Genomic DNA, 19,439 nt, shown 5'->3' on the forward strand with positions numbered 1-19,439 from the left:
TTGTGCTGTGTTTTTGTTTTAGTTTTTTTTGATTCATTAAAATTAACTGGCTCATGAAAGTCATTAATTCCAGAATATGACTAAACTTGTGCTGCATGTTTATGATTCGTTAAAAAGAACTGACTCATAAGAGTCATTCTTTCATGAATCGGGCTACACTTGTGCTTTGTGTTTTTGATTTAATAAAAAGAAGCAACTTACGAGAGTCATTAGTTCAGGAATCAGACTTCACTGATCGTGCTGGAAGTTTTTTTTGTTTGTTTTTTTGGATTCACTAAAATTAACCGGCTCATAAAAGTCATTCATTTATAAATCAGACTAAACATATTGTGCTGTATGTTTTTAAATTCACTAAAAAGAACAGACTCATAAGAGCCATCTTGTTTAAAGAGTCAGAATACACCAATTGTGCTATATATTTTTATAACACAATTGTCTCATAAGAGTCATTCGTTCAGCAGTCGAAATACACTGGTTGAGCTGAATGGTTTGATTTACTAAAAAATCCAGATCTTATAAATTATATTTCCTCTTCAGGAACTCGAGCTGGGTCGAGAATGCTTTGGCGTTCCCCACGCAGCGTCTTGTTCCTTCGAGGAACCAGGGTTACATATGTAACCTTAGATGTTATTCAGGAGTTGAAATATAAAAGTTGCACTATATGCTTTTGATTCACTGAAAAGAGCCAGCTTATAAGTAGCATTCTTTTAGGAGTTGGATTACACTGGTTGTGTTATATGTTATGATTCACTAAAAAGAATCATCTCATTAGAGAGATTTGTTTAGGAATCAGAATGCTTTGGTTAGGTGAGATAAATTTAATTCACTAAAAAAAGGCCTCATTCGCTCTTAATTGGACTGCATTGGTCTTGCTCTGTAATTACTGCACATTAGCGATGTTGCCCCTTTGGTCAGTACATAAATAGCGTAAAGCTGTTTTGTGCAGTGTTCTGCAAATGTGGAAATCTCTATAATTTAACTATAAGCTAATTCTATGCATTATGTTCTATAATTTATGTGTTTAGATCAGTTCCCAACTTTACAAAGTAAGATGCGTGTGGTGTTGAGGGTGGAGGTGGAAGCCGTCAAGTTTCTGAAAGAGGAACCGCTCCGACTGGACGCTCTGTTAAAGCGCTGCAGAAACATCACCAATACACTCGCTCTACTACGAAGGTAACGCACACAAACACGTAACCATTCACTCCTGTTTGGATACGTTCTCTAGTGCCATGCCTGAAGTATTCCTCAGTGTGTGTTTGTGTACAGGCAGGTATCAGAAGGTGTGTGGAGGACACCCGATGACTTCAGTAGTTCAGTTTCCAGCGCGAGTGACGCTGACTTCAGTAGGAGCTCTGATCTGGATATTCTTAATAGTCCTTCTCTAAATCTGCCCGACCTCGGGGGCACCTTATCAGCCACTGCCACTCTTTCTGCCTCCATGGGCACTAATACCACAAATCCTGGCCTGACAAGTGCTTCTAGTATAGGTAAACACCAGTTTTACATTCTATTTGACATGTTGATTTATTTAAGGAGTAGTTCACCTTAAAATTAACTCACTCGCAGTTCATCAAAGATATAGATAACTTTGTTTCTTCATCAGAACCAATTTTGAGAAAATTTGCATAACATCACTTCCTCACCAATTGGATTCTCTGCAGTGAATGAGTGCCGTCAAAATAAGAGTCCATACAGCTGATAAAAACATTACAATAATCCTCAAGTGATCCACACCACTCCAGTCCATCAGTTAACATCTTACGAACAGAAAAGCTGCGTGTTTGTGTTTTTAACAGCTGTTTGGACTCTCATTCTGACGGCACCCATTCACTGCAGGGGATCCACTGGTTAGCAAGTGATGTAATGCTATATTTCTCCAAATCTGGTCTAAATTTACAACACATTTTAATGGTGAACTATTCCTGTAACTACAAAAAGCTTTGGGAACATTTATTGTGGATGCTGGATAACTTATTCATTGATTTATTGATTTTAGGAGGCACCACTAGTCTATCTAACGTGCTCGGCTCCACTGTTGGTGCCAGTATGAGCATCTGTGGTATTCCTGGCAGCACCACGTTGGGTAACTGGCTGGCAGGAGCCGGGGCGACAGATCCCATCATGCCTGAACTGGACGGCACCTCCACAGGTCCAATTAAGACCGGCTTGGAAGACCTGCCCGCACGCAGAGAATCTGACAAAGGAGTGTCCGTGGAGGTCCGACTGGTAATGAACACACTTCATTTGTATATTTGTGTTTTCACGGATGTCAGAAAAGATGTGAATTTTTACAGAAGGCTATTACAATTTTATAAGGTTTAAAATATTTTGCTAACTTTAGCCTTTTCCTCTTTCCAAAACCTGGTACTCTAAAAACATGCATCACATCCCTCGTTGAGATTTATTTAAAGTTTGGAAGCCTCTGTGTGATAACGTGTCTGTGTGTGTGTGTGTGTGTGTCTTTAGGCTGCAGAGCGAGACTGGGAGGAGAAGAGAGCCAGTTTGACTCAGTTCAGCGCTCAAGACATCAATCGTCTACTGGAGGAAACTCAAGCTGAGCTGATGAAGGCCATTCCAGATCTGGACTTCGCCGCCAAGCAGATCACCAAACCGGCTGTACCGCCAAAACCCCAGCTGTCCTCCCTCCCTGCGCCCGGCTCAACATCCTCCACTCCTAGCTTAACACCTGAACATCAGCCCAGCAAAACCCCACCAAAACCACCCAGCAAAGACGGCATCCCACGCAGGGGATCAGGTGAGGTTTCATTATCATTGCGCCAAGAACTACAGAAACTGCCTTGTGATTTTAGCTATATTGTTTTATGACTTGACTGATCATTAGACAAATGAATATGTTTATTGATTGATTTGATTGATTGATCAGGGGAGTTGACAGTGCCACGGTATCGTACAGAGAAGCCGTTCAAGTCACCACCCCCTCCTCCTCCGCGACGAAGTTTCCCATCAGGCCTTGGGCTCACAACCAACAGCAGTGGAGAAGTTATCACCATAAACAAGAGTGTAAAGGTAACCACAGTTTTCAAAAGTTAAGCATTTTGCTTTTTACATTTTACTGAATCTCTTGAATGTTAGGTGATGCTGTCTTTACATTTTTCAGGCATGTTAAGGGCATGCAGTTGATTATCTTTACCAAATTTTGTGCTGATACATTAAAGTATTTAAAAAAATAGAATAGTTTGCAACAAATTTCAAAATGGATCACAGGCAACATTCGTCCAATCCTGGACCAAAATTAGTATCAATGCATTCAATGACCCAAGGAACACAAAAATTAGATTTTCTGACATTTCAAAAGTTATAACCAAAATAGCTAATTTAAGGACTCATGACATGTAGGTGGCGCTTTTCCCAAATTTAGCTTGTACTCTCAGATCATAGTGCTAATAAAGTGTGCCAAGTTTTGTTTCAATAGATCAAATTTTATCCTGATATAGCATCTACTGTATTCTCTTCTGTATATTCTAATTTTGGGTCAAAATCCTTAGACTCACATCATCATAACTTTTCAACACTAATCTCATGACCTGTAGTTGACCTGTTCCCAAATTTGGCATGTACCCTCAGATCATGCTGCTGATAAGGTGTACCAAGTTTTGTTTCAATAGATTTAAGTTTTGCCAAGATATACCATCTATTACATCTATACATTTTAATTTTGGGTCAAAAATCACTAGACTCACATCATCATAACTTTTTAACATTAATCTCCTGATCTATAGTTGGTGTTGTTCCTAAATTTGGCATGTACCCTCAGATAATAGTGCTGATGAAGTGTGCCAACTTTCATTTTGATAGACTGAAGTTTGGCCAAGATACAGCATGTATTTTTTCTATATATTCAAATTTTCAGTCAAAATTATTAGATTTACATAATCGTAAACCAAATCGTAAATCAAAATTATTAGATTTACATAAACTCTGTTCAGTCATTTCTGTTTGGTAAACTTATCATCTGAACCAGTTTGGTGATAATTAAACTACATTTCAAGGAGTAGTATCTTAGTAACAAATTCAAATGTTTTTGTTATAAGCAGTTACAAAATAATGAATATGTACTTTGCATTTGACTGGCTGTTAACTGTAAATTAAAGCTATATTTCCATTGCTGCAGCTGTTCATATTTTTTGTGCTTCATATCTTGCAGAGCCTGCTGATGTTTATTAGGTTGCTCTTTCATACACATATTATTTTTGTAGAAATTGGAGAAGGTGGAGAACAGAGAAGAGGCTGAAGTACCGACTCAATCCCAGACACCTCCTGTCAAACTGAGACGTCCGTCGACCTCCGATGGGCCCCGACCGTCATCCACACCTCCGGTCATCGCTGCTTCTGGGATGAAGGATGAAGATGAAGATGAGAAGATAATGGCAGAGCTGGAGGTAAAAATCTGATCGGATGGACAAAAAATATTATTCTTATCACCATGTATCCACATATAGGATGACATTTAAGGAATTTAACTCAATTTAACTTAAATTTAACTCATTCCTGATTGGTCTGTTATTCAGTAAATGGACAGGAAAGCATTTTTTTGCTTGGTCAAAATTTTAATACAGCAGATTTGGAAATAATGTGTTGTTCATCTTCCTCCAAACCTAAACATGTCAATGCATTTATCCACACACACCAACACGACAGGTGTTTCAGAGAGCCCCAGCGAGACTGAGGGTCACCGCTGAGGCCCAAAGCCCTGCTGAGGTCACTCCTAACAGTGTTGACAGGGCAGGCCAGTGGATCAGCAACTCTCTGTGGAGAGAGGTAACGTGTTAACTGCCAGTCCTTCCTCTCAGGCCTCCTTATAACTTCTGCCATTGAGGATTTTCCTGAACCTTACTAATGCACTCTGACACAAAACCTATTAATGTGTCATCTCTTCAAGTCTTTAACCAGCTCTGCTGCTGCATGTTATAGACGGCTTGAATGAGGTATTGTATTGAAACCCGGCTATGAAAACACATTGGGAACTAAACATGTCTTTCCAACATTTTCAAAGAGTTTCTTGACTTGATTTTTGTGATATGTGGAAGTCTGTTTCCACCTCAGAGATTTTCTAGATTCTAAAAAAAATTTTTTTTATTATATAATATAATTTAATAATATATTATATTTGAAATAATAGTAAATGAAGCAATTAAGAATTAAGCAATTAAATATTATGCAATATATATTACTTAATATTGTTATTATTAAATAAACATAAAATTGAATATTAGTAATTTAATTTAGTTTAGTATTATATTATATTATTAAAACTATTAAGTATTGAGCCATTAAATACTGTATAATGATGATCATATTTACAGTATTATTAAAGGGTAACTAAACCCCTGGTCAGAGCCTGACTCCACCCACTGGCAATATTTGAAAAATGCTGAAAAGTGGGCAGAGCACAGCGGAGATAGAGGGGATGAACCGAGGGCGGGGCTGAGCGAGTGGGGCGTGAACCTGAGACCCGCAATGATGGATTGATTGACAGCTGCTGTCAGAGTCACTAAAATGGAGAGTGACTGTAGTGACGCAAGTAGCTTTGCAACAGAGCGTTCATTTGAAGTAGAGGACTTTTCTCCCCCACCTTCACCTGAAGTGGATTAATAATGTTATAGAATATTAAGCAATAAAAAGTTATATTTTCTATTATGTATTATTATTTTTAATTTTATGTTTCACAATGTCTTAGTTTGAACTTTCTAACGATTAGTTTTATTTTTTACTCTTAGGTGAAAATGAGCTTCCATACTTAAAACCGGTAGGGTCAAGACACTGAGAGTTTGAGATATCTCTCATAATTTTGTATGCAAAGTCACACATTTCCTCAAAGCAAGCAAAGACAAAAACAAAAAAATGCTAAGTATGTTTTTTACAGACTTTTTCACGTTCTTTTTCACTTGCTTTCTTTTGAAGCTAAGCTGTTGGAATACACTGTGTAATATCAGTCAAGGTCATCTCTTCTTCTTCTTCTTCTTCTCTCTCTCTCTCTCTATCTTTTGTTATGTCAGTCTGTACCTCTTCTGCACAGTGACAGTAATGTTGTGACACTGTGGTCACAAATCAATTTTAACAAGCTTAAAGTCTTTAAAGCAAAACCTCCAAGAGCCAATAACAAACAGACCAAGCAAAAAGCGTGTCAGCTACTGCGGCCTAAATGAACTCCTGACTTCATTTTACCCACTCATCAGTCTCGACAGCTTTTCCATACTATGTGTTTCTTAACTATGTACTTGGCTCATTTTCACTCGTTCTGTTTACTGTATCGACAAGCCATTTGTTACAGGAAACTATACCGAAATTGACCAGTGAATTCAGGATTTCTGAAGAAGAAAACTGGTGGTTATCATCTGAGATATCTGGACAGCCTGTGTCTGTATATGTGTGTGTGTGTGTATCATTTCAGCTTGCAGAGATGTATTGTGATAAGTACTACTAATGTCTCACAGAGAAAGAAGTGTGAAAGAGTGCTAATATCAGCTTTTCTCACACACATGCAGGGTGTCAGTCAACACTACTGCTGCATGCTGATCTGTAGAGATTCCCTCGGTCTCTTTCTTTCATTCAATTAGTGTTTCTATTTCTGTTTCTTGGCTCTGATCCCAAACCTAGTGAACTGCGTCTCTGTCTACATATGCAGCAACTGGACCGGACTGTAATGGATCATGACGCTAAGCTAACGGCATAATGTGTAGTACAGACAAATATACATGAAATGGTGTCATTTCAATTAGACAGATTGATTTTCATTCAATTTCCAGTGCTGAATAAATGTGTATTTGATTTTGTATTACTGTAACCCAGCTGTCATTAAAATTGGGGAAAATATCCCATAGGCTTACAATAACATGATGTTTACGTGTTTTTTAAAACTTTCTTAATTGCTTTATTTAATGGTATTATATAATATTAGATAAATCAATTAAGTATTTATCTATTAAGTATTATATAATAATAATTTATTTAATAATAATAATAATAAATACTATTAATAAATGACTACTAATGTTACAAATATTTAAACTATTAATAATAATAATAATAATAATAATTACATTTAGCACACATAAAATATTATTATTTCTCACATTGTAAATAATAGTTTTTATGTTTCTTGTTAAATAATATTATATAATAATAAAGCAACAATTAAGCAGTAATACTAAGTTTCAATTATTATAATAATATTATAATGTAATAATAATAATAATACATTAATAAATGATTACTACTAGTTATCTTTATTATTATTCTGTTTATTTGTCACATGATAACTACATTTTTAATATTTATTATATAATATAATATTGAAAAAAGCAATTGAGTATTAAGCAATTAATAATAATACTAATAATAGTCAATATTGATAATAATAAATGAATTACACATTGTAACTAAATCTTCTTATATTTCTTATTAAATATGTAGAACATAATATTAATGCAACTTAGTATAAAGCAGTATTACTAAGTATTAATATACTGGCTACTACTACGAATAACAACAACAACAATCAATTTTATTAATAAAAATATATAAATTATCACTAATAAATTATTACTGCTAAATTATTAGTATTATTACTAGTATTATTCCTCACATTATAACTGAATTTATTAATATAAAATATATAATACTGAATAAAGCAATCAAGTAATAAGCAATTAATTCTCATTATAATAGTCGATATTAATAATAATAAATGAATTATTGCTATCAGTTAATAATATTTGCATTATTGTTATTTTTCTCACATTGTAACTTTATATTTTAATATTTCTTATTATCTAAGATTATATAATAAAGCAATTTAGTAAATAATAAAATACAATGTTATATAATACAAACAACCATTTATTAATAGTCATGATTAATGATAATAATAATAATGTGTTAATAATAATAATAATAATAATTATTATTATTATTATTTGTATGGACTTCCATTCCACTAACAGCTCACAAGTTAAAGTGACATGTTTTCTTAAAGCAATAAAAAACAATGCTACTCTCGCATATTCTTCAGAAAATTGTGTGCAACAGCCTTCATTTTCATCGGGAGCAGAGATGCTGCTAAGCTCACTGGGTTTTGGAGCAGAGCTTTCATTTTGACGCTCTTCTTCCAGCAAACGTGAATTATTCAGACTCAGTCCCACGACTTAAACAAACATGGTCAGGTTCCAGCCCAGCCTGCTGTTGTTGATTCATGTTTGTTCTCTGGTTCTTAGCCTGTAGGCACTCCTCCGTGCTCCAAACTGGTGCAGCCGTCTGCGGCGTCCCGTCTGCGGCACCTGCAGCAGAGCAGCCTGGAGCGCAGGAGCAGGAAACAGCAGGAGGAACTCCCAAAGCTCCAGCAGGGTCAGCAGCAGGTATTCCACTTCTAACAATAACTGCACCCTGCTATCGGCCGACTGACGCTCGCTCTCGCTGACTTTACCTCTGCTCTGCGCTAAAAGGCACTAGTTCAGTGCAAACTCATCCGTCGACTCCAATGACTGTAACACTTGCAGCCGTGCACGCACTTCCATTTGAGCTGCCACGTCTGCCAGCTGCTGCACAGATGTTATGGTTTCCACTGTGCGATTGCGTTCAGTATGCACAAGTCCTCTGATTTCCCTGTATGCTCACAGATTATGTATTTTTCTCTTTCATGCCACATCAACTATTCTTCCAAAACAGCACAATATAGTGTATAACAATGCCTCCTAATTTCTTTCTCGATTTGTAGCTTGTTACTACTCTAGGAGGAAAAAGTAGACATTTAGGCCTGAAATTTATTTTTACGTAAGTACACAGATGTGAAGCCAATGTTCACAGAGAGTACACTATCATCATTCAAAGTTTTGGGGTTGGTTAGCTTGAAAAGTCTCTTTGGCTCACCAAGACTGCATTTCTTTGATCAAATATACCACCAAAAATTGTAATATTGTGAAATATTATTTCAAATTAAATTAGCTGTTTTCTGTTTGAATGTGATCTAAAATGTAATTTCTTCCTGTGATGCAAAGCTATATTTTCAGCATCATTCCTCCAGTCTTCAGCGTCACATGATCTTCAGAAATCATTCTAATACGCTGATTTGTTGCTCAAGAAGCATTTCTGATTATTATCAATGTTGAAAACAATTGTGCTGCTTCACATGTTTGTGGAAACTGTAATATGCTTCTGTTTTCAGAATGATTTTATGAATATAAAGTTCAATAGAACTGCATTTATTTGACTTAGAAATCGTTTATGAAATAATAAGTGTCTTTACAGTCACTTTTGATCAATTTAATGCATCCTTGATGAATAAAAGTATTCATTTCATTCAAAAAAGGAACCCCAAAATGTTTAAACTTCAGTGTATATTATATTTCAGGCCTTAATGTTCTTGAATATTTAAGAGACTTATTAAGACTAATGTCAGCTAATGATGTCAGCTAATCGGCAAACTGACGTATCTGTCCTTGTGCCATATTTGAGTTTTCCTTTAAGTCTCTTTCATTCTGTCTAGAATTTTGAAGTAACTATACTGTTCTGAAGCACTACATTTTGATGAGTACTCAAGCTGTCAGATCCCAGCCGAAAGAAGCTTTTGTGCTGTGCTGATGACAGGACAGGTCAAGGTGAGATGGCATGCGTGACCCAGATACTTTCTGACATTGTCACTGTGCTGCTTTAAAGTGTCGAAGCTTTTGAAAGATCGGTTGGAAAAGAGAAGGAATTGGAGATGAAACGTGTGCTTTGATCATGGTCAGGTTTGGCTAGCTACCAACCTGGAAAAAAGAGACTTATTGTAGGATATTTTGAAGTGAACATGAAATTACTCTTTTTTTTTCATTTTACTTTCTTAATCTGACAAGTGTTATGGGGAAAGACAGTTGAGATTCTGTCCATAGGAATTGATTGGATTGTAATAAGTGGGTGCTCTATAGCAGAATAAGGGTAAAATATTTATTTTTTGAAATAATGCATACTAAATCATGGACAAAAGAATCAGGAATGAGTATTAGGAAAGTAAACAATGTCATTTTTAATTTAATTGTATGGTCATTTGAATAGGAATGTGTATTAGGAGAGTAAATAGGGTAAACTTTATGCGTATTTCACACAAAACAGCTAAACCATGAGGAAGCAGCTGAATCAAAATGAGTAAATCATAGATAAAATGACTAGAAATGTGTTTTTCAAAGTAAATCAGGTCAGTTTTGAATTCACTTTTAGCTTATAAACAGCTTCTCATTTAAAATCACTTAACTGTAAGAAGACAGGTGGTGAGGTATAGAAGAGTGAAGAGGAAAGGTAAGCCTGCAGTGTTGCTGTAGTGTTGCAGTCTCTATCTATCAGAACAACTCGTAAAGTCAGCGCTCCCCAGAATCCAACCCGAAAGAACGAGAGGAGAGAGATTGTGTGCAAACCCTGAGGGATGGAAGTGAAAAACTGGGTGGAAAGAGAGAGAAAATGAAGAGATGAGATGGCGAGGTTTGGTTTCTTCGGCTGTCTCTCTCTCTCTCTCTCAGTCCTGCAGGGTTAATCGACAGACTATTAGCTCAGCATAAGCTCAGAGTTAGCCCAGACCGCTGCAGACTGTCTGATGCACTCCAGGGGCAAATTAATGTCTCCAAAATGAAAATATTGAATCTTTTAATTGGCAGTGACATGACTGCAAGATAAGATGTTTTACAGACAAGCCAGTTAAAGGAATAGATCACCTGAAAAGGACAATTGATTTTTATTTAGTACTCCAATTTATTATTAAACTTTTTAAATTTGATTTCAGCCTTTAATGGCCTTTAGTTTTAGTCACTTTAATACTTTTGTTTATTTTTCTATTTTTTTTTTTTACCTTTTATGGCTCCATTTTTAGTTTGAATCATTTTAATACTTTAATTTATTATTTCATTTATTTATTATTTTAATAGTGTTAGCTATAGAACAGTACTGCCATTTGCAGGTGTACCCTACTGTATGCTACAGTAAAATCTCTACAGAAACCTTGTGAATTCAGTTCAAGCTCTTTACACAGCGTTCAACCAGTGTTTGTGATGAACAGCACATCTGTAAGTGAGCTGGAAGTGTGCAATAGCTAGTACTCGATCTATTTGCTTTAAACCAGATATACTAATTCAAATGAGTTTTGTCGCAGCTAGTGAGTGATTAAAGACGCGGCTAAAGACAGCAGTACTGTACAAGCCAGAGTCTGTTCTCTAAAGGCACGTACACATTCGTTTTCTTCTAATACCCTTCTGGAAGGGCCTCTAATCTTCTCTCGACTGTGTGCGCGCTCAGGCAGCTGTCTTGATCAGCACCGACAGCAGATCAGTCTCGTCTGTGTGCTTCACTGCGGTCTCAGCAACAACAGGACACAGTTCCCAGTCATCAGTCAATGCCCAACAACTCCGGCTTTGTTCCCAGGCAGAGATCTGGCTAATTTGGCACAGCTCCGAGTGCGGCAGGCCACCATCTCCTGGAAAGAGCGTCTTCACTCGGGCTTAATGGGAGGTCTGTGCCATGAATCGGACAACAGACCGCTCTGCTGACCGCTTTGGCTCGGCGAGGGCAAACACAGAAGGCTGTGAAGATGCAGTGTTTGAAGGGATTGTTTAATCTAAGGTCAAATTGTTTGCTGGCACTGAGTGAGAGACATTGGAACTGGGAGTGTTAGTGTGTCGTTTTCTGGGCCTCTGTTTGCGTCCCAGGGGTGTTGAAGGACTTTGCTGTAGATGTTTAATAAGGTGAATGAAATCGTGCTTGCAGAGACGCTCGCAGCGCTGTGTTTTCTCAGTGTCCTCAAACAAACTGAGCGCTGTGGGAAGCAGTGAGGTGGAGAAATGATTCAGTCTGATTTTCTGAGTGGAGTCGGCGCTGCTGTTGTGCACTTTTGAGCTTAGCTTGCTCATTTTTTAGTCAATACTTTATCTACATACTCAAAAGTGTTTTTGAAAGAAGTCTAAGCTCACTGAAGCTGCATTTCGTTGATAAAAATACTGTAAAAACAGTAATATTGTGGAATATTATCACCATTAAAAACTATTTTCAATAGGATATTTATTCCTGTGATCAAAGCTGAATTTTCAGCATCATAACTCCAGTATTCAGTGTCACATAATCCTTGAGAAATCATTCTAATTTGATATTGAAGTTCTTATTATTATCAGTGTTGAATATTAAATCAATGTTTTTGCTGCTTCTATATATATATATAGTTTGACACATTTTTCTTTGAATGGCCATTTATTTCAAACAGATATTTTTGTAACATTATTAATGGCCACTGTCAATTTTGATGATTTTAATGATTAATTTACCCCAACAGTTATTCATTATTGATAATACATTTTTCATGAGCAGCAAATCAGTATATTTGAAGGATTTCTGAAGGATTCTGAAGGGATAATTCAGCTTTACATCACAGAAATAAATTACATTTTAAAATATATCCAAATAGAATACAGTTATTTTAAATTATTATAAATTATAATATTTCAGAATTTGACTTTTTTTTTTAGTTTTGTTGGTATTTTTCATCAAATAAGAGACTTTTAAAAACTTGTTGCAAACTTTATTCCAAACTTTTCTGGCAAATATTTATTTTATCAGAGTAAAATACAAGGCTATCCAGCACAGTGTCACAGAAATAGCTTGCGTGCTTTTGCAGTTGCAGCTAGTTTAAGAATTTAAATCAATATTTAGTTTTTGTGCATATTTTTAGTTGAAAGTCCAATATGTTCGATTTTAGCCTTTTCTTTGGCTAAAGAGATATTTAGCTACTTTGAATTGATAATATCTCAAAACCATGGCTGTTTTAACGCTGACTATCACAGTAACTCTGAGGAAAGACTGTCTCCTGGTGGACATTATGTGTTTAACAAAAGGAGAAAGGCAAAGGCACTAGTCTCTCTCATAAATGTTTAGTGGGCACATTAGAAATGACAGTGCACTGATTATTCTTTCTTTTCTCTTCTCTTATCCACTCACCTGTCCTAACTTGCTTGTATTTTATCCCAAGTCCATCCTTTCCTGACCTCTTCTTATTATGCTGAGGTTATAATAGCCCAGTGCCTGTATTTTTGACACATATATTGTTAAGACTAGCCCTATCTATTCCTGCAGTCCCGCAGTCCTGCACTGAATTTATAAATGAAGGAAAGATATTTTTATTCAGATTTTCTTTTCTGCCTCATGGCCTCAGATTGTCTTCAATCATTTCTTTGTACCGGCATGTTGACTATCAGCCTCCAAGTACTGCCCTGAGTGGTCCTACATGCCCCCCTTTACCCTGAGATCTGATCCTGTCTAAGGTGAACGCTTCATGGCGACGATGACCCTAGAAACCAGGGGGAGCAGGTGACCTCTGAGCCTAAATCATCTCCCAGCTAAAGCACAACACCTCAGTACTGAAGAGCTCTGACGAAGGTATGAGTCTAACTGTAATTTCATAGTAAAGCTGGCCGATGGATACAAATAGCTTCCAGTTTATGTGCACTGAATAAACAGTTTAAATTACATATGGTTATAAGTGGTTATAGTCTCCTATGTAAACAAACTTATAACAATATATGTGAAAATATTTTCGGGTGAGTCTCATTAAAACATGCACAGATCACATATCATTTCAAAATGTAATATATATATAATATATATATGTGTGTGTGTGTGTAGATTAGTGCTGTCAAACGATTAATCACATCCAAAATAAAAGTTTTTGTTTACTTAATATATGTGTGTATACTGTGTATCTTTATTTTGTATACAAACATATGCATGCATATATTTAAGAAATAAATGTATGTTTATATATTGAACATAATTATATATAATATAAAATATAATAATATGAATATATAAATATATAAGCATGTTTATATACACAATATACATACATATTATGTTAACAAAAACTTTTATTTTGGATGCGATTAATCGCTATTGATCGTTTGACAGCACAAATATATATATATTTGTATATAAAACTCTATAAAACTCTTAAAACTACATTCTGTGACACAAAAACAGTTCACATAATTGTAATATATACATTTTTTTATTTAACAGTCATTTACATAGCAAGTTGATAATAAATACAGTAAATAATAAATATAGTAAATGCGTATTTAATTCAATTAGCAATTTTAATAATTATATTGCATTGAAGGGATGAGAATTGAGTGGAAATTGTGCTTAATTGGCATAAACTTTAGTAAGCTAAACATCATTTATAAATTCGTTGTTTTTATTTTTATTTTGAGGTGACATGTGACTGGGAATTTTTTTTTCTGACAGGTTTTATGAGATTCGCCCTTATAGCTGATATATAAAGTTTGGGTGAGGTTTAGATAGAAAAATAGAAAATTAAAAATAATCTTAGCAGACTTAATTCAACTAGAAAATATCTGCAGCACAACTAAATAATTACCTTCAGAGTTAAATAATAATAGCTACTGACAGATAATCGGTAAATATTTATCAAGTATAAGCTAGATATTTTATATGAGATTAGCTTTTGTATTTTTATATGAAGATTAGATAGCGTGAGGAACATGCCTTATCCAAATTCATACTGTATGACTTGTAGAAATGAAGAATGAAGCCTGGGATCTGTTATGTGAATCCAGTCAGTTTTCCCCAGTGGATCTGAAGTGTGAGAGCAGCTTTCATCTCAAAGCATATATTTTGTTAACATTTGACAGCACATTACACTGTACGTGTGATGCACTTTGTGTCACTGGGACGTATTAGCAACTTATGATAAAAAACCAGTTGGCGGTGAATAATAAACTGCTACCGACTGTTAAGATCAATATTCTCATTCATATTTAATCGATCCCCAAAAGTTTGCAAACCACTGCCCCACTGCCATTGTTTTTCCATTTTCTGCTACGAAATATACATTGGTTTGGTGGTCATATCCATCAGATGCCTGATACATACCTCATAACGTTCTTTGTTTCGTGTCTTAAAATTACTTCATTAAAGTAGAATTGACCCAAACTCTGATGCGACAGGCATTCGAGCACCATATGCTGTGTTAAAACACTGACGAACGTCCAAAACATATGTACAGAGAAACTGTGGAACTGTATATAAAATGTATGATCATGCATATGTCCATTTAGGGTATTTTTTGTAAGCTTTTTTTATTTTCTACCAAAAGCGTTTGAGAGATCTAAACTGCATGTAGATATCCTCTCAAAGTCTGCATGCAGAGTCCTCTCTCTGTAAGTTCTGTTATCAAGTGTAAGATAGATGGATTTCTGTATTAATAAAGAGATTTTCTTTTTAAATAAATATAGTTGTATGTGAGTAGACGGGTCAATCGGATCCTATTCACTGTTGTCTGATCTGTAACAAACCATTCAAGCATTCCGAATTTAACAGGTCCAAAAAAAAGAAAACATTTTTCATCAATGCAACATATAGAATATATATAAATCTATCAATGACTTCTTGTGATCAAACAATAACAGTGTGAATGCAATGTTGACCAATAGAAATATATCTATATGGAAATGTTATAATGAAAAAGTTGTTTTAATGTTGAAAAAAAACCTTGTCAGGTTGTGTATTTACAAGAGACTGTTGGTTTTGAATGTTCTTGTGCTGTTTTTGTGACTATTAAAGTGAATATCTTGTACTACAGTCTTGTGCACTAATTGTAAATACAGAAATACTTTATTTTTTTTATTTTTAATGGTAAATGGCATTTTTTTATCCAGTATAAAATCTTTATTATGTTATATGCAGAAAGAAAAAACAAAATGAAAATGAAAAAAAAAAAAAAAAACATTTATATATATATATATATACACACATACTAGACAAAGCCAGTAGTTACAGTAAGCATTTCCAGAATACAGTGTCAAAATGAAGCTGAAAATCCAGTTGTTATAGAGTTAATCGCACGAATCCTGTCAGGAATATGCCGTATTTCACCTAAACATTATAAGAAAATGATAAGGAATAACGTCTCGGGTTACTTGACTGTAACCCTGTTCCCTGAAAAAGCGGGAACGAGATGCTGCGCTCAATAGCGCTAATGAGAACATTCTTTGTTCGACCGGTTGTGAAGCACGTGTGTCAAACACGCCAAGAATTGGCTTACATAACCTCGGCAGGTGACGTCACTGATAACGTGCACCTGCAGGTTATAAATAGACGTGAAACGGAAACATCCTCAGGTTACCCCTTTGTCTGAAGAGACGTCCGGACACGTCGACAGTGCGGCATTGAGGCGCAGCATCTCGTTCCCGCTTTTTCAGGGAACAGGGTTACAGTCAAGTAACCCGAGACGTTCCCTTTCAAAAGCTACTCTCGATGCTGCGCTCAATAGCGCTAATGGGAACGAGAATACCAACGCCGCCGCACTGTAAGTGTCTGGACCCCCAAGGTTGTGTAGTATGTGTGCACAAACATTGAAGAGGTCTCAGACATGACTCTGGGATGTGGACTCAAGGGCATGCGAGCCCGGAGTAGCATCGACATCCAAACTATAGAATCTGACAAATGTCTGCGGAAAAGTCCAACCTGCTGCATCACACACTTGCTGCAAGGGCGCACCTCTTGCTCAAGCCATTGAAGGTGCAACCCAACTGGTTGAATGGGCACTAACTCCTAGAGGCGAAGTTTGACCACGCGCCCCGTAGGCTAGGGCAATAGCAACCCTCACCCAATGTGAAACTGTTTGCCTGGCGGCAGCCGCACCCCTGACTGCGGCCCCCACGGCATATGAAAAGCTGCTCTGACTTACGCCACTGGCTAGTGCGGTGGAAGTAAATCTGAAGAGCACATACTGGACACAGTAAGTGAAGTCTCTTCTGCTCCGGTGTTGTAAATGGCGGAGGACAGACGACTTTGGAAATTAGTAGGATGGACATCCAAACTATAGAACCTGACAAATGTGTGCGGAGAGGACCAACCTGCCGCATCACACACTTGAGCAGGAACATCCCTCACCCAATGTGAAACTGTTTGCCTGGAGGCAGCCGCCCCCCCCGGTTGCGGCCCCCATGGCATATGAAATGTTGCTCTGACTTATGCCACTGGCTAGTGCGGTGGACGTAAGTCTGAAGAGCACGTACTGGACACAGTAAGTGAAGTCTTTGCTGCTCCGGTGTCGTGAATGGCGGAGGACAGAAAGCTTCGAGAATGACCGGATGTATGGTCGAAAAAGGAACTTTTGGAAGATAGTTAGGGTGAGGATGCAAAATAGCTTTGACTCGCCTAGGGGCAAAATCGGAACAGGATGGCAGGACTGACAAAGCCTGTAAATCCCGAATTCTCCTTAGAGAGGTAACGCCCATAAGAAAAACCATCTTTAGAGTCAGAAGCCTGGCAGGCGCTGATTCTAATGGTTCGAATGGGGGGCCAGCCAACCCTTCGAGCACTATGGCTAAATCCCATGAAGGGACCGTAGCTCTAATGGGTGGCCTCAACCGCTTAGCCCCACGAATGAAGCGGGCGACTAGAGGGTGCTTTCCAACAGAAACCCCATCAATCAGAACGTGGCAAGCCGAAATAGCGGCCACATAGGTTCTGAGAGTACTAGGGCCTGTGCCTGAGGACAATTTCTCTTGCAGAAACTCCAGTACTGAAACAATTTGGCAGTGAGCTGGGTCTGCATGGTGTGTCATGCACCAGCCCTCAAAAACACTCCATATGAGGGCATAAGTTCTTTTAGTGGAGGGAGTCCTAGCACTTAGAATAGTCTCTATTACTGTGGCTGGAAGGCCAGCATCTGTGGTTGGTCCCCTCAGGGGCCAGACGTGAAGGTTCCAGAGCTCAGGCCGGGGATGAAATACTGTCCCCTGTGCCCGAGAGAGAAGATCTCTCCTGACTGGAATCGCCCAAGGCGAGCCATCGAGGAGGGATATTAGATCTGGGAACCAAACTCCGGTCGGCCAACGGCACGCTATCAGTAAGAGGCGAGACCCCTGTCGACGGACCTTGGCCAGGACTCCCGGGAGCAGAGCAATCGGAGAAAAGGCGTAAAGATGCAGTCTTGGCCACGCATGGGCCATAGCGTCCAGACCCAGGGGAGCTGGATGAGTCAAAGAGATGTAGAGGGGACATTGTGCCATCTCCTGTGAAGCACAGAGGTCCGCTTCTGCTACTTGAATCTTTCCCAGATTTGACTACTTAGGGGTGGAGTTTCCATTTCCCGTGTTTCACAGCTTGTCTGGACAGCAAGTCTGCTCCCACATTCATATGCCCAGGAATGTAAATCGCCCTGAGGGACAGGAACTTGTCCTGTGCCCAAAGCAGAACCTGGTGCGCTAACTCGTTCGAGCGGCGCGACTGCAGTCCGCTCTGGCGATTTATTTAAGAGACTACAGATGTGTTGTCCACCCGCACTAGGACATGGTAGCCTCTCAACTGCTGGAGGAAGTATTCAGGGCCAGAAATACAGTCTTCATTTCGAGGCAATTGATGTGCCAATTCGAGAAGATGACCTCTCCAGATCCCTTGGGCTGGACAGCCAACTAAGGCCGCTCCCCAGCCCATGAGGGAAGCGTCTGTCATTAGCATCTTGCGATGACAACACGGACCTAGAGTGGGACCCAAAGTCAGAGACCGGGGTCTGAACCACATAGATAGGGTACGAAGCCCCTGGCGCTTAACCCTTAATTGCCACTGGGGATTGGCCCTTGAATGAAATCCCCTGGCTCTGAGCCACAACTGAAACGGTCTCATGTGCAGGAGGCCCAAAGGTATCACCGTGGATGCAGCTGCCATGAGACCTAAAACCTTCTGAAAGTGATGAACAGTGACTTTCTGGCCTAGCTTGATGTTCTTTAGGGTGTTTAGAATGGATTTGATGCATGCAGGAGACAGCTGTGCCTGCATTATGATCGAGTCCCATACCACATCCAAATACGATGTCCTCTGAGCCGGAGAGAGAACGCTTTTCTTGCCATTGAGTCTCAACCCCAGAGATTCGAGATGAGCTTGGACGACATGCTGATGTCGAAGCGCAAGCTCTTGAGACTGGGTCAGATTCAGCCAGTCGTTTATATACACCTTTTTTTTTTTTAAACAATAAACATGCGATTTCTCTTCAGAGATCGGCCATGGAGAGCGAGGCACACATCTCATATGGAATCAGCAAGAATAGTTAGAACTCTCTTTCTCCCTTTTTTTCTTTTTATAACTCTCAAAAAACTTTCTTTTAAACTAATACTTTCATCAGCGTGACACACACACACACACACAATGCGGTCTCTGAAGACAAAGAAACCTGAGGATGTTTCCGTTTCACGTCTATTTATAACCTGCAGGTGCACGTTATCAGTGACGTCACCTGCCGAGGTTATGTAAGCCAATTCTTGGCGTGGTTGACACACGTGCTTCACAACCGGTCGAACAAAGAATGTTCTCATTAGCGCTATTGAGCGCAGCATCGAGAGTAGCTTTTGAAAGGGAACTGCTAATTTTTCATTTAAATTCTTAAAATT

General features: G+C 38.0%; 1 protein-coding gene across 2 annotated transcripts in view; it reads left to right on the top strand.

Moving 5' to 3' along the window:
* The window catches only part of LOC132116318 (SRC kinase signaling inhibitor 1-like), a 44,743-nt gene extending 36,016 nt beyond the window's left edge, over nt 1–8,727 (top strand). For both annotated transcript variants that reach the window (XM_059525109.1, XM_059525108.1), the window contains 7 exons: nt 1,026–1,173; nt 1,267–1,487; nt 1,997–2,226; nt 2,467–2,755; nt 2,885–3,027; nt 4,218–4,400; nt 8,235–8,727. In XM_059525109.1, the coding sequence (XP_059381092.1) occupies nt 1,026–1,173; nt 1,267–1,487; nt 1,997–2,226; nt 2,467–2,755; nt 2,885–3,027; nt 4,218–4,400; nt 8,235–8,390 (1,370 nt within the window). In that variant the 3' untranslated portion in view covers nt 8,391–8,727. The remainder of the gene's footprint in view (nt 1–1,025; nt 1,174–1,266; nt 1,488–1,996; nt 2,227–2,466; nt 2,756–2,884; nt 3,028–4,217; nt 4,401–8,234) is intronic.
* Nucleotides 8,728–19,439: the final 10,712 nt, after the last annotated feature.

Source organism: Carassius carassius, chromosome 35, assembly GCF_963082965.1.
Source record: "Carassius carassius chromosome 35, fCarCar2.1, whole genome shotgun sequence".
Lineage (NCBI taxonomy): Eukaryota > Metazoa > Chordata > Actinopteri > Cypriniformes > Cyprinidae > Carassius > Carassius carassius.